General features: G+C 54.5%; 5 protein-coding genes across 5 annotated transcripts; 1 reads left to right on the top strand and 4 right to left on the bottom strand.

Annotated features, from left to right (window-relative positions):
* Window positions 1-2,011: 2,011 nt before the first annotated feature.
* MYCTH_2316512 (uncharacterized protein) lies at window positions 2,012-3,183 on the bottom strand. The gene has a single exon (XM_003666718.1). The coding sequence runs from the start codon at window positions 3,144-3,146 to the stop codon at window positions 2,484-2,486; it is 663 nt and encodes a 220-aa protein (XP_003666766.1). The 5' UTR covers window positions 3,147-3,183; the 3' UTR covers window positions 2,012-2,483.
* Window positions 3,184-5,449: 2,266 nt separating this feature from the next.
* Window positions 5,450-6,511, bottom strand: MYCTH_2311751 (uncharacterized protein). The gene has a single exon (XM_003666719.1). The coding sequence runs from the start codon at window positions 6,371-6,373 to the stop codon at window positions 5,564-5,566; it is 810 nt and encodes a 269-aa protein (XP_003666767.1). The 5' UTR covers window positions 6,374-6,511; the 3' UTR covers window positions 5,450-5,563.
* Window positions 6,512-6,840: 329 nt separating this feature from the next.
* On the top strand, window positions 6,841-9,335 carry MYCTH_2311754 (uncharacterized protein). The gene is made up of 2 exons (XM_003666720.1): window positions 6,841-7,062; window positions 7,119-9,335. The coding sequence occupies exons 1-2, from the start codon at window positions 6,881-6,883 to the stop codon at window positions 9,103-9,105; spliced, it is 2,169 nt and encodes a 722-aa protein (XP_003666768.1). The 5' UTR covers window positions 6,841-6,880; the 3' UTR covers window positions 9,106-9,335.
* Window positions 9,336-9,652: 317 nt separating this feature from the next.
* MYCTH_2311755 (uncharacterized protein) lies at window positions 9,653-11,328 on the bottom strand. Its single transcript, XM_003666721.1, has one exon. The coding sequence runs from the start codon at window positions 11,148-11,150 to the stop codon at window positions 9,924-9,926; it is 1,227 nt and encodes a 408-aa protein (XP_003666769.1). The 5' UTR covers window positions 11,151-11,328; the 3' UTR covers window positions 9,653-9,923.
* A 625-nt stretch (window positions 11,329-11,953) lies between these two features.
* Window positions 11,954-12,427, bottom strand: MYCTH_2130688 (uncharacterized protein; the record flags this gene model as incomplete). The annotated part of the gene is made up of 1 exon (XM_003666722.1): window positions 11,954-12,427. One exon carries the CDS (start codon window positions 12,425-12,427, stop codon window positions 11,954-11,956), a length of 474 nt encoding a protein of 157 aa, XP_003666770.1.
* Window positions 12,428-13,059: the final 632 nt, after the last annotated feature.

Raw genomic sequence — 13,059 nt, forward strand, 5'->3', positions numbered from 1 at the left:
GGCGTGATTGCTCCTTCACATCGACGCCGACGAAAGGCTAGGGGGCTTTCCGCTGAATGGCCAAAGTGCTGCAATATGCGCCTAGTATTTTAAATTGAGCCAAGTCATCGCCATCTTGACACTTAGGTAACCTTTCCAAGCCATGACTTGTAATTAATGTCAAAAATCTCTCCCCTCGTCTCCCATTCCCCCATCACTCATAATTATGCCATCCGTCCATCTCCCTGCCCCTGTTTCCCTCGGCCTCTGAGGTTGGTACGAAGTCTTGTGTTGCAGTCTGCCATTTGTTCTTATTCCTTACAATGACCATGTTCCCACAAGTCCGTTCGCACCATCTGTGGGACCTAACGTTATCTGGACTCTCGGTGAGCCGTGGTTCTTCTAGGCACTGAAAATTGCACATTGCCCGGTGTTACTCTTGATGGTGACCAACAAACGTCCTCGAGATTGGTCCAACACCATCTGGGAAGGTGGTGGCTGGCGCCGGCCTTGTGTACTGCGCTCGTACCTTGTTCATGTAGCATATACCTTCCGGGTGGGGACTTCTCGGAGCTATAGTACGAACCGGATCCATCTTCTTCCGCCTGCACAACGGAGCACAATAGGTGCCAAGGCCGAAGGATTTGCCTCTTAGGGAAGCTTTGATCGGCCCCACCTCTTCGGGGCCGGTTCCGGTCATTGGTGGAGCAGACTGCGAATAGAGGAGACACTAGGACAGCTGGGGCGAAAGAGAGAGCAGAATACATCTTGAAGAATAATCAAATTGAAATAATGAAAGGCAGGGGGGAACGTAGCAGAAAGGGCATTAAAACGGGCAAGAACATAGACAAGATAACTCGGTTGGAGAAGAATCTGACTAAGAGGGAATAAGAAGAAGCAACCTAGGTAAGGCAATAAAGCATTGCGTAAGTTGATTGCTCAGGATGGACGCCCTCAAGTGAAGGCACCTTGACAATGGTCACCGGCAGTGTATGTCCCAACAAGAACAGTACACAGGTATACGATCTTGGCGTGCCAGCCCTCAAATCGACGCCTTCTTGTATTTAAATGCTATGTGCCACACTGATGATGACCGTTCGCAAGGTAAGGCTGTTGATTCAAAACAGGTTCGACATCTGATTCAAGTTGTAATGTGATCATGCTCGTCAGATCTTCCCGCTTTGTTTGATAGAGTACCATAGGAGACATAGAAGGATTCTCGTGGTGCCTGGCGCTAAGTTAATCTTCATGTTCAGGAGTCTACGTGGCCTCCATTTAGCCACTGCTAAGTTTTAATTATGTCTCTGGGAATCGCGCGTTTACGAGTGCGGGTGCGGGTATCAGCCGTCGAAACGGCACGCGGAGTGCTCAGACCGGCAGGAGGGCAAGAAGGAATGCACATACACCCGATGGCTTCCGACATCCCGGCTTCTAGGGGTGTTCTGTGAGAGGCATCAGCCACGGGAAACCACCACCACTAGCCCCCACGCCGCTGGATGCAAAGTACACACAGTTGCCCCGTAGAACAAGGCAGTGCAAGGGTGAAGAAGGACGACAGTAGGCAATGAAAGTAGACGGCGATGGCTAGGATTGTGCCCTTTGTGTTTGGATTGGAGCGGGGGCCAGCCCTTCTTCGCAGTGGAGGAGGATTCGATATTTCAGTACTACTCCGTACCTAAGGAGTGAGCCATACAACTGACTTGCACTGTGCCGAATTTTTGTCTTGAAGCTTTCTTAGGTAGCTGGTAGCAGGTAACTAGCGGATGCGTGGACGAGGAGGAAAGACGGAAAGTATCCAAAAAAAATGGAAAATGCCCGGGAGTCGAAACCAGGGACGACTTGTTGATAAGCACGATCCACAGTGTGGTGTTCCAGATGGCGCCCACAAATTGTGGTTGACCGCTGCGCCACTGGCTTCGCCCCGGGTGGAAGAAGAACTAGGAGGTTGGCATTATGAGCGTTGGGGGGTGAGGAGCGAGTATTCGGCGCTGGTGTGTGGAGTTGGGATGAAAGGGAGCAGAGGAGAAGCGCGGGGGAGGGGAGAGCTTGTCAGGTATTTCTGGATATAAGAACATCTCGAGTGCGTACATGAATCCGTCACATGTATGTATAATCATACATCAACTCGAAGGCTGGGAGGCTCTTCCAGTTGCGCAAGCTCTGTGAGATAATCCCTTCCAACGCGGGGTATAACCAAACGCCAGAATTCAAATATCTCCAGGCACCTTCCCCCTTCCTCACGTACAAGACGTTGTACTTTCCAAGAAAAAAACGATGGCCTAAGGCCATGCCGCAGAGTAACTCCGTCTGCTTGAATGAGCCAAGTGCAACTAATTAGGTAAATCATCATACCTTCTCAAATCCATCCAACAACCCTACTCCTTGAGGGGTAATTATGACACCGTATATCCCTTCCTTCCTTAAACCCAACCACCTTGCAAAAAAAAAAAGGGCCCCGGTCAAACCTCCGAGAGAGAAAAAACGATAAAAACAAAAACAAAGAATCAACCACAACAACTGCCCCGATCCCCGAAACAGCAGCCACCCCGGTCTGCAAAGCAGCACCCGCCGCGATCACTGAAGCAGGCGCCCCCGCGGTCGCTGAAGCAGCAGCCCCCGTTGCTCGAGAAGCAGCAGCCGCCCGTGTCGCCGAAGAAGCAGCCGCCCAGGTCGCTGAAGCAGCACCCGCCACGCGTGCTGAAGCAGCAGCCCGGCTGGCCCTCCAGCGCCGCCAGCTGCTCCGGCGTCATCTGCCACCCAAAATGTTTCCACTGGTCGTGGTCGTCGTCGTCGCGCCCGTCACGCCAGGACGAGGAAGAAGGGGAAGAAGAAGACGAGGATGCCGACGGCGACATCATGGGTCGCGGAGGCCGGTAGCCTTGTTGGTGGCTGTCGATGTGGGGGATGCGCAGGGGGGACATGCCGTTGTTCCGGGGATAAGGATGAGAAGGGGAAGGGATAGGAGTGGTGCTGGTGCTGCTCTGCCGGGGTAGGGTCAGGTTTGTCGATGATGTTGCTGACGTGGTGACGGAGGTGTCTGTTGGGCAAAAATTCGACCCGTTGGAGACGGCAGCTTCGTAGGAAGGAGGGGGCTGCTCATCGTCGTCCGGAGTCACCGCGAACATGTCTCTGGAGGAGGAGGGTTTGGATGAGTTGTCGGAAACCATTTTCGGATAATTGTGATTTTGCCTCTCTTCCCGTTTCTCGGACGTGTTCTCTGATTTTATTGTTTAATTAATAGTGGAAACCGGCGAGTGTCCGGCCTCTGCTAGGTTTTGGGGATCGTCATTGAAAGCACAAAAACTAAGAGATGAGAGGGGGAGGTAAGATTATTATTATTATCGTTGAATACAACCGAGTCACTTGAAGCCGCCAGAAGGCTTCTGAGTGGTGTTGTGGCTGGCGAACCAATCTCGTGAGCAGTGGCTTGCGGCCGCGTCATCATCCCAAGCGGCCTCTAATTTGTGTTGCAACACTAGCGCCGTCCCAGGTTAGTAACTGAGGCAACCTTATACCGCCCTGTGAACCTTATAGGCCAGAAAGCGAAGGAAGCCCGTTTTGAATCCTTGGTTTACGCAATCATTTGCTGCGAGAATCTTAGCACACACAAGGGGCCAAAAACATGATTGCTCTGATGAGGACCGACTGAGAATATTCTCGACCTTTTTAACCCGTGGAAGCTGCCATGCTGACACGCAAGAACGCAGCGCAGAGCGCCGCCTTCAAATCAGGCCTAGGGTGTTTGTGACATGATGGACTAGGACTCTCGGACCTGACTGACATTTGCTAGCTTGTTTTTTCACGCCTCGTTATCCACACAGTTGTAATCAGATGGCTTCCAAAAGAAAGAAATGGCTGCCGCAGAGAAACTCGATATCTTGCACTTTCCGTTCATTGTTCTTGCAAATGGCCTTCTAAGCAGTGACAAGGAAGCGGCAAGGGTTTTGTTCATTATCATCACTTATCGATTTGAATACTTAGGAAATTACTAATAGTTATCCAAAATTTAACACCTAATATCAACTTGTTAGACTGCTGCCGCTGACATTTGACCTGGATAGCGCTCCGCATCGTGACGAGAATGAAACTTTGAAGCATTGACAATTCAGCCACCCTACATGGAGTCGTCACCACCCGCCAAGCAGGAGCTAGCCGTATCAACTATTAGAGGTAATAGTTACCAGCTGAACCGATAAAGGCAGGAACATTCGCGTTCGCCCTCAGCCTCCTTGACTGATTTCAAGGAGCAGTCTCGCAGCCAGCTCTTTCTCGTTGTCTGTCGAAGCTGGTGCGACACCTTGAGCCCTAGCTTGCACAGAAACATTCTCGCCTGCAAGATGTAATAGGTCAGGTTCTGGCAAGTAGACTTCTGACAGCTGAGCCCTGTTTGGACTGTCATCGACGGGGTTTCGTACACCCCGCGGGGTCGAGGATCGAGTGGTCGAGAAATTTGAATCGGCCACCTCCTGGCCGATGAGTGCAGCGAGTGAAGACCCACCACCAAGCGGATGGAGCGCGTCCAACACCTCGGACGGTAGTGGCGATTGACTGCTCACGGCGGGTCGCTTCGTGTTTCTATCGCTAGATGACCGGGAATCCTTTGTCCTCTTCCGTGTAGGTGGTGACACGACGCTGTCGGGAGGGGGGCCATCAGATCTTATGAGTCTTCGAATCTCAGCCGGATCCTCGTCCAGGGAAGGGCGCTGTGAAGGTCCAGTCCTCGCCCTATGCGTGTCCTGCCGAGGCTCTGTTTGCTGATCCTCAACGGAGTATGCGCTCCCTGGTTGCCGATACCCCTGTGCAGGCCGGCTTGGGGTCGGCGTCAGGGAGCGATCTTGGGCCGAGTTAACAAGGGGCAGAACTTGGCCGTAGCAATGCTGGGCTGTTCCTCGTAGCTCCGGCTGCAGGATCACCATCGCGTCGCACAAGACCTGTCTCAGATCATTTGGATCGCGTTTGAGATCTTGCTGGAGCTTCTCAACGATCTCTTCGCACCAAAGGACCCCGGTGGCATTGCTGGATGGAAGATCATAGACACATTCCAAGACTGTCACCCCAAGCGACCAGATGTCGACGGCAAGAGTGTAACTCCTTCTGTCGTAGCGGGCCACTCTTGTGTCCTTTCTTCTCTGATGTTCGTTATGGACCTCAGGGGCAAGATACCGCCAGGAGCCGCAGATTGTTGTCGGATCAGGACCCTCCCTCGAGAGACCGAAGTCCCCAAGTTTTACGAATATGCCATCGGAATGCCGATATTGGACAAGAATATTGCTCGGCTTGATGTCCCGATGTACGATTGGTGGCTCCTGCCCGTGGAGGTATACCAGCGCGGAAAGGCATTGACGGAGAATCTGTAGACAGTCGCCAGTGGAGAGATTTAGATAATCCTCCAGGGTCCCGCCAGGAACGTATTCGAAGTGCAATCGAGGGTGCGGATCGAAGTCGGAGCCGATAAGTGCCACGATATGGTCCTAGCAGCAACTTATTTAGAACCGTAGCGCCAGAGCGTCGGGGTACTTACATGCGAAACCCGTTTCATGATACGAGCCTCCTCCATCCATTCATCGGGCCTAACCCATCTCCTCTAAATGGCCCGAGCTGACGGCTCCTTCACGGCACATTCCTCTGCGGTGCTAACATTCCAGAGGTGTGTCACAACCCCAAATGTTCCCTCGCCGAGCTTCTTCTTTAGAAAGATGGGACCTGTGCCAGGCGTGTGGGCTCCGCTGGCGCGTTCGGTTTGCGGGCGGCTCCGAAGGTCGAGGCGACCTAACAGATTCCCTGCGTCCGCCATCCCTTGACGGAACCGGTTGACGTTGTCGATATATTGTGGCGAGGTAATGTCATGGCGGGCAACAACAATCTGGAACTTGAGGTCCTTGTTGACATTGATAACAATGGTCTCGGTATATCGAGGGATGCGGTGCCCGCCGATAATCCAGATAAAATTGCTGCGATTTCCTTTGCCTCGAGAGTTATACGTGACTTCGATTCCGTTAGAGGAGCCCAGGTCCTTCACGATTGGGCGGTAGTGGTCGTCAAACGTCAGAGCGAAATGATGAAAGCTGATGGTAGATATGCTCTTGGGCAGAACGATGTCGGAATTCTCGTCCGTTCCAAACACGAAGCCAAAAGGAGTTTGTGGGCCGCGACTGAACCGCAGTTCCAGGCCCGGGTGGTAAAAGTACGCCGGCACCTCTTCGCGCGGCCGTTCGAGTGGCGTCGATTCCCTCTCGCTACGACTGAGCTGGGGCTGTTCATTCACTTCAGACAACCGCGGAGGGATGAACTGGTGTCGCTTTTCCCCCGCTTCGATCACCTTCTTCGCCTTCTTTCCGACAACCTCGCCATCTACAAAGGGATACAGGCATGCGATGAGATCGGGATCCTCCATGTTGAACTGCGGGTCTACCATTAAAAAAGGAAAGAAAAGAGCTGGACGGGTGGAAATGTAACAGGCAGATGTTTCAATAACGCCCTTTTCATTCGCGTCCCTTGGACGGTCGGGCTGTGCTGTACCGATCCCACCATCTCCTCAGACTCGAAATGCCTCATGCACGCCACGTAGCTGGCGGCCGGAGCGCTTACGCGGATTGGTCTATCGGAAGTGGTGTGTCTACGAAGTCCTGAAGGCCTGTGGGTTTATGCAATGCTTGGGATTTCTGTTGCGTCTCTTAACGTTGTGAGTGGACGAAAACTTGAAAGATGTCCGTCTCAAATCCAGCCGATGTTGCACTTTCCGAGATTGGGCTGTGGTTGCCTGCTGTGATAGACCCACTCGTTAGCAAAGCACGCCAACCCGTTCAAGCATATCTAGGTGGGTCCCCCGCTCTTCAGAGCACTCCCCAGCGATCAGCAATTATTTTGATACCTTTCGCGTCCTGTGTCGCGCAATGCCAAAATGCCATCCTTCGAGCCGATGGCTTCGAACTTGACCGTCAATGATATCTTTTCCTTCAACGATGAAGAGCTCGTGCAGTACATGAAGCAGAATCGCCGTGCTGACGGCGGCTTCGACCTTGAGTGCGAAGGCTGGGAGAACCTGGCGAAAGAACAGCGCGACCAGCTAGCTCAGCGATTAACGTGCATCTACACTCCTTACCAAGCATTTTCGCTTTTTCTCGCTGACAGATATGTAGGGCTGCGGCGCTAAAGGCGAATGACGAGGTGCAGTCTCGGCCAGTCGACTTGGACGCGGTCACCGCACGACTACGCGAGATATCTGACAACCAAGAAGCGCTGCCAATAGCTACATCTCGATCACCGTCTTACGAGAGATCCCCTACGGTCATATGTGACAAGTTCGAGGAGACAAAGCAAGATGAGACAAGAGCTTACCATGAGCTGGTCAAGGACGGCGGCCGGCCGGTGTATCCCATCAGTCGTCTGGAGGAGGTTCTGAATAACCCTGAAGGACACCGCGAGATCCTGCTGCCATGGCAGCCTAATCCAGATCTCGAAATACCCTACGCGGAAGTGTTCGTGGTGCAGTTGGCGACTTGGAAGAGATTTCGCTATTGGCAGAAAAAAAATCGGGACATATATAACGTGGAAGAAGAGTTTGCTGCGTACTCCAAGGAGGCATGGCGCAGAGAGACAGAGGAGATTGCAAGCTTGAGCAGATCCAGACGGAAATTCCTAGAAAAGTCGGAGAGAGAGTATCTCGAGAAGCTTCGGGATAAGTTCTTGCGGATGCAAGAGGAAAAGGGAGTCGACGATGGGGATGCAGGGTTCTCCGCGTTTCTCGAGGAGGAGAAACGGCGAAACATAGAGGCCGGAGTCCAATGGCCGGGAATGACAGAGCACGAGTATCGGCAGTCGCTCAGGGTCTATTTTAACAGGGCGGAATACCGGCGCAACTTAGAGCATTTCTACTGGTTGCGGGAAGACCACGGCCGGGGCGGATTTCCCGAATACGTCGCTGAGGCCAGGCGCCGCCTCGGAAAACACGGCTTCACGCGAGACTTCCAGCTCGACAAAGATCCAACACGCCAAGATAAGTTGACAACGTGGATCGAATACCTGAATTACGAGTACGCGTGGTACGATCGGTACGAGCGTTCCATCAACCGCCTGCGGCCAGAGTACGAGGAGGCCTGGAAGAAGCTGGTGGAATCAGGGGTGTTGCGGCCCGGGGAGACGGACGAGAATGTGCGTACGATCGAATCCGCCGCTCGGCTCCAAGCAGAAGAAGATCAAGCCAGAAAAGCTGTAACATCTGCCGAAAGAGTAGCCAAAGCGGCTTTGGCAGAGACCGAAAAAGCCAAGGTTGGCCGCTCGAGGCTTACTACGGAGGAGCGGAAACGGAGATTAGTAGTAGCCCACTCCAGACTCGTCGCGGCGAAGGAGGCGCGCAAGGCGCTCGTGAAACGGGGCGATCTCATCACGGATTTCGTCCGAGGAACGTGGGACTACGCAGAAGAGGAGAGGAACATATATCGCCAGCGTGTTCGGCTGCAGTGGGCCCTCGAACAATTGCCCCTGATTGAGGCTGAGTTGGACGAATCGAACGGCTTGCGCGCTGGACGTGGCGCGAAGAGGAGCAAACCCCACCAGAGCGATGATGACACGGATGTCGGGGGGCCTACGGAGCGGAAGAAAGATGAACCCAGTGTGCCGGCAGATGATACCGGAGCTTCTGCGAGAGCAAGAACACCAAAGCGCGGCGGGCATGATGACACGAACCATCCACGGCCCTTGAAGCGGCCCCGAAACGATAGCAACAAACCCACTTCTTATGCCACATCGGGGATGAGCGATATATCCAAAAATTGTCTGTCACGATCCATGGAGACATCTCAATCTCAGGCAACAGGGCAACGATCGGTGGCCGAAAAGAGCATCAATGCCGATACGAGGGACATCGCTGGCCAGACGCTGTCGCGGCCGCCCGGGAACGGGCATGGGGATACCATCAAGCTTCGTCGAAGCGCTCGGATTGCCGCTCGCCAAGGCCCCTCTGGAACTGCTGTTACACATCCGCACGCCACTGACGTTGCATGCCGACGATCTGGTCGGAAGCTCTCAAAAGAACGGGTGCCTCTCTCACCCAGCACTAGGTTGCGAGGGCGCCAGCCAAAGTCTACCGCGACGAACGTGGCGAGGAAGAGAGGTAACAAGGGGTAGCAGTTGGCTTGGCCCATCTAAGCAAAAAGGAGTCTCGAAGATGGGATGAACGTCAAGGACAAGGTAGGAAATAATAGAGCATGTAATTAGAGGTCTAATTAGCTGTTAGGTTTCGTTAACGATCTGGATACCCGCTGCGTATACTCGATAGACATGGGTTCTTGGATAATTGTTTTGTTGTAGTCTAGCTATTCTGATATTCTCGGAGCCTGCGATAGACTTGGCTTCTTTCTCAGGACACCTGAACGTGGTTGAGAGTGGACGGTGCAACGATATCCGTGGCCCGGGGACAGCAGCACGGGCAAGTTCTACGGCCTAAGAGGACAATCAGTGGACAGAAGGCACAGGCAAATATAATCGAATCAACAGCCGAAAACATAGCAGCGCCTGGCAGCCTTGGGTGACGAGGGCGTGAGATCGCTCTCGAGTGGCCTCGCCGATTTACCCCCCTTTGAAGACCGCCCTACATTCCGGTTAAGGTAAGTTAGTATCCTTTGCTTTGGTTTTCTTCTTCCGACATTAGAGAATGACGTGAGTGATTGGAATGGCCATGACTTAGAGGGTCCTCGAGGAGATCCAGCAAATTTGTCAGGAGGCGCGCGTGACCGAGTTCGCGCGCCTGGGCTCCTTGATAATTAACCCTCCCAGACATCACACAGTTCTGCATCATGCATCACAGGGGGCCCGCCGGCGAGCGGGATTTCAAAGAAGAAGCCATCAGAGTCATCTTGGGACAGAGTCGGCTGCCCCTAATTAATTACATCATGAGCGGTCCAGGACAAATCCCGTCTGGAGAGCCTCGAACCTGCTCAACCTCTTCAACGCCTCGACCCGTTTCCGGTCCCACAGAGCGAAGCCGGAGAGTCTCCAGAGGTCGATAGCACAGATATGGGCCGAGCTCTTTTGCCTGCTCTCCCAGGGGGGAAGCCCGGGGATGCCAGAGAGCCCGGCGCCATACCAGCGGACATGGCGCCCCCGCAACGCATCCGACCAGCCAAATGGTACTTGGCCGGGGCCGTCCCCGGCAAGGTAGTCCATCGGCAAACCATCCTGCTCCTGCCTATCGAGGATGGGGTCCGGGAAGGATTCCGACCGGTCAACCTGCCAGCAGTACGCCAGAGGGAGCAGCTGGTAAGGATATACGAACTCTTTCTCCAGCGCTCGTCGTAATATAGGGGCGATTTCCCTGACTGCAAGTCACCGATGGCCGCCTTGGCGACGCCTCGGTGTGCTCGCAGGTACCGCACGAGGTGATCCAGGCGCGCGTGGAGGTTGCCGAACTGGCGGGGCGAAATCTCGCGCCCTCCTCCTGCCGCCGCCACCTCGGCAGCGCGGAGCACGAGCGCGCAACACAGGTGCGTGATGAATTCGTCGGCATGGTCAATCTGCTGCATGTCCCACGGGTCGAAGGCGGCAAACAAACCTAGGCGCCGGCCTTGCTCCGTGCTCGTGTTGCTGAAGGCATCCGAGTCCAGGTCGTCCCAATGCGCCGGACGCTTCGTCGAGGCCCAGGCGTTGCTCACGATCTGGCGGCGGTAGAAGGCTCGCATTACACGGCACCGCTCTGGGCGCGAGAGGGGTGCTGTCGCTGGGGTCCCTCCTCCACCGGCCAGGTCGAACGACCCTAACTGTGCCGTGACATATGTGTCGGTGATGAAGTTGATCAGGTGGAGTGTCCGGCAGAGCTCCGTCAGCTCCTCAACGGTAGGGGGGCCAGGGTAGCCTCGCACGCCGTGTCCTTCACCACCTGCCAGCATGTCCCGGTACACGCCGGCCATGACATAGATCCACTCGTGGTATAGTACCTCGTCCGTTGGGTCCGAATAGGGGAAGACAAACAGGAACCTGGCATCGGGCAGCGCGGGGCCTAGTTCATTTTGCAGGACGCGAAAGAGTATGGTTTGCCGCCGTGCGCTGAAGCGGTGGTACACGAAGCGCGCAGTGACAATGAAGTTGGCGAGGTCACGGATCGTGTCGAGCTCGAAAAAGATCTTGTCAAACAATTCGGGTGGCAGAGCACCGAGGTGAGAAGGCTCTTGCGTCATTCTGCTAATCCGGATGCCGGGATCCCGGATCTGCTAGGCTGTGGATGTGGATGGGTAATAGAGAGGAGCGGGGCGGTTGAATGATGAACGGACTTTCAGGTCTGGTCAGTCGACAAAGTGAGGGGAAAGGTAGTTAATTATGGGTTTCCTTGGCGGGAATAAGCGCCTCACACAAACCCTCCTGGTCGGGCAGCACCTTTCTCCGGGCTGACCAATGGGGAATGGCGCCCATCAATGTGGTACAGATGACCGGGATGGACCACGCAGCTGTTGGAATTCATGGTATCGTCATCTTCATCAACCAGTTGATTTTGTTTTTGAAAAAAAAAAAAAGAGAAGGAAGAGGGGTAGGGAGGGGAAAGGGGGAGGGAAAAGGGGAGGAGAAAAGGGAAAAGAGGGAAAGAGAGCGGAAAACAAAAAAGGAAGGAAAAAGGAAGACGGGAAAGGAGTCAAGAGACGGAGAAGACCCTGGGTTTGGGCCAGTTCTGATGCACACACAAACCAAAGTAGATTCTAGATAGTTACTACCTAGATCATATGTGCTTTTATGGCCTCAGTGCCTGCACAGCTCTCGGAACCCAAGGGCCAGCCCCCGTTCCACAGCGCCCCTAATTAGAACCTAACATGAGCCGTCAAGTCGAGTCCAGCTCAACAGGATGCCCACACAGTCCTTCCCCCCTCTGCTACCAAAAAGACGCCTGATTACACCGCTCAAAATCCCAGACAGATCAAGTCCTCCACCCCGTCCAGCAGAATTGGGGAGGCTGTCCGCCACTTGAGCCGGTCCTTTGTCCTGCTGTCCCTTAAGAATAGCCTCCCGGGGGCGGCGTCCGCTTCCTGTGTTTTCCGGAGCACGCAATCTTGACGATCTTTGTGCCCGTGCCACTGCAGGACACACATTCCCTCTTGCCCGTGCCCGCGCAGTCGCTGGAAGCACAGCACTTGACCATGTACCCGTTGAGATAGGTGCAGCTATTGCATTTCTTGTAACCGCGGACACAGCCTTGGGAGGTGCAGGCGACCAAGGTATCGACGAGGACGGCGTACTCGGTCTCGTCTTTGCCGCACTTGTTGCACCTGACCATGGTGACGGATCGGGGTGAGGAACTGGATCTTGTAGAATGTGAGGCGTGCGCTGCTCTTGGGTTGTTGCGAGTCGACGAGAGGGACGAGGCCTGTGAAATGGGGAAGTGGGATGCCAGAGTGTCTTCAAGGTTGGGGTGTTGGGAATGTCGAGTCTGGGGAGAGAGGAAGACAAGATGTTTCTCCGGGGCCATCGCCTCGACTTATAGAGAACGGAATCATCGCAGCAACGCTTTCCACTCCCCCTTCTCCTCCCCTCTCTCCCCCTCTCACCCTCTTACCCTCTCACCCTCTCCCTCCCGAGTCGCCGGCCTCGCCGGCCTCGCTTTCCGGCCCTCGATACGGCGCTTTCGCAACGTCAAACGGGGCCAGAGAAGGCTCCCGCGCCATGAGCGAGCCGCAACGGTTGCCCCTTGACACTGAGAAACCAGGCGAGACCTGCAGCGAGTTGAGCCTCAACCCGGGCCGCCTCCCGGATGAATCACTCTGTTGGCTCCTGAGCTTGCGTACAGCGGCAGCCCCACAGCCGCTCAACAGGTTGACAGATGCAGGTTCACCAACAGTGACACGCTAAACTTACCCATGCATGGGTTGTGAATTGGAGGGCCGGATTCATCCGGCCCGGCCCGAGTTTGTATCCGGCCAGTTTCAAGACAACTCTATCTTGATCCGAGACCCAACACCGGCGGCGTGCTTCGCAGGCGCCAGGAACACCGAACATGCATGTACCTAGCAGGAGGAATTCAAACCCGCCGCAGCCAACAGCTGTTACACTACGACGAGGCTGGGGCTGTTCCAGTAAATTCAGGAAAGAACAAAAGTACCT

This window comes from Thermothelomyces thermophilus, chromosome 7, assembly GCF_000226095.1.
Source record: "Thermothelomyces thermophilus ATCC 42464 chromosome 7, complete sequence".
In the NCBI taxonomy this organism is placed as follows: Eukaryota; Fungi; Ascomycota; class Sordariomycetes; order Sordariales; family Chaetomiaceae; genus Thermothelomyces; species Thermothelomyces thermophilus.

Bases quoted from the DNA above. Each gene is read 5' to 3' on its own strand.
- MYCTH_2316512 (XM_003666718.1), bottom strand. From the start codon at position 3,146: ATGGTTTCCGACAACTCATCCAAACCCTCCTCCTCCAGAGACATGTTC.
- MYCTH_2311751 (XM_003666719.1), bottom strand. From the start codon at position 6,373: ATGGAGGATCCCGATCTCATCGCATGCCTGTATCCCTTTGTAGATGGC.
- MYCTH_2311754 (XM_003666720.1), top strand. From the start codon at position 6,881: ATGCCATCCTTCGAGCCGATGGCTTCGAACTTGACCGTCAATGATATC. The intron at 7,063-7,118 runs GTGCATCTACAC...ACAGATATGTAG, and splicing joins CAGCTAGCTCAGCGATTAAC to GGCTGCGGCGCTAAAGGCGA.
- MYCTH_2311755 (XM_003666721.1), bottom strand. From the start codon at position 11,150: ATGACGCAAGAGCCTTCTCACCTCGGTGCTCTGCCACCCGAATTGTTT.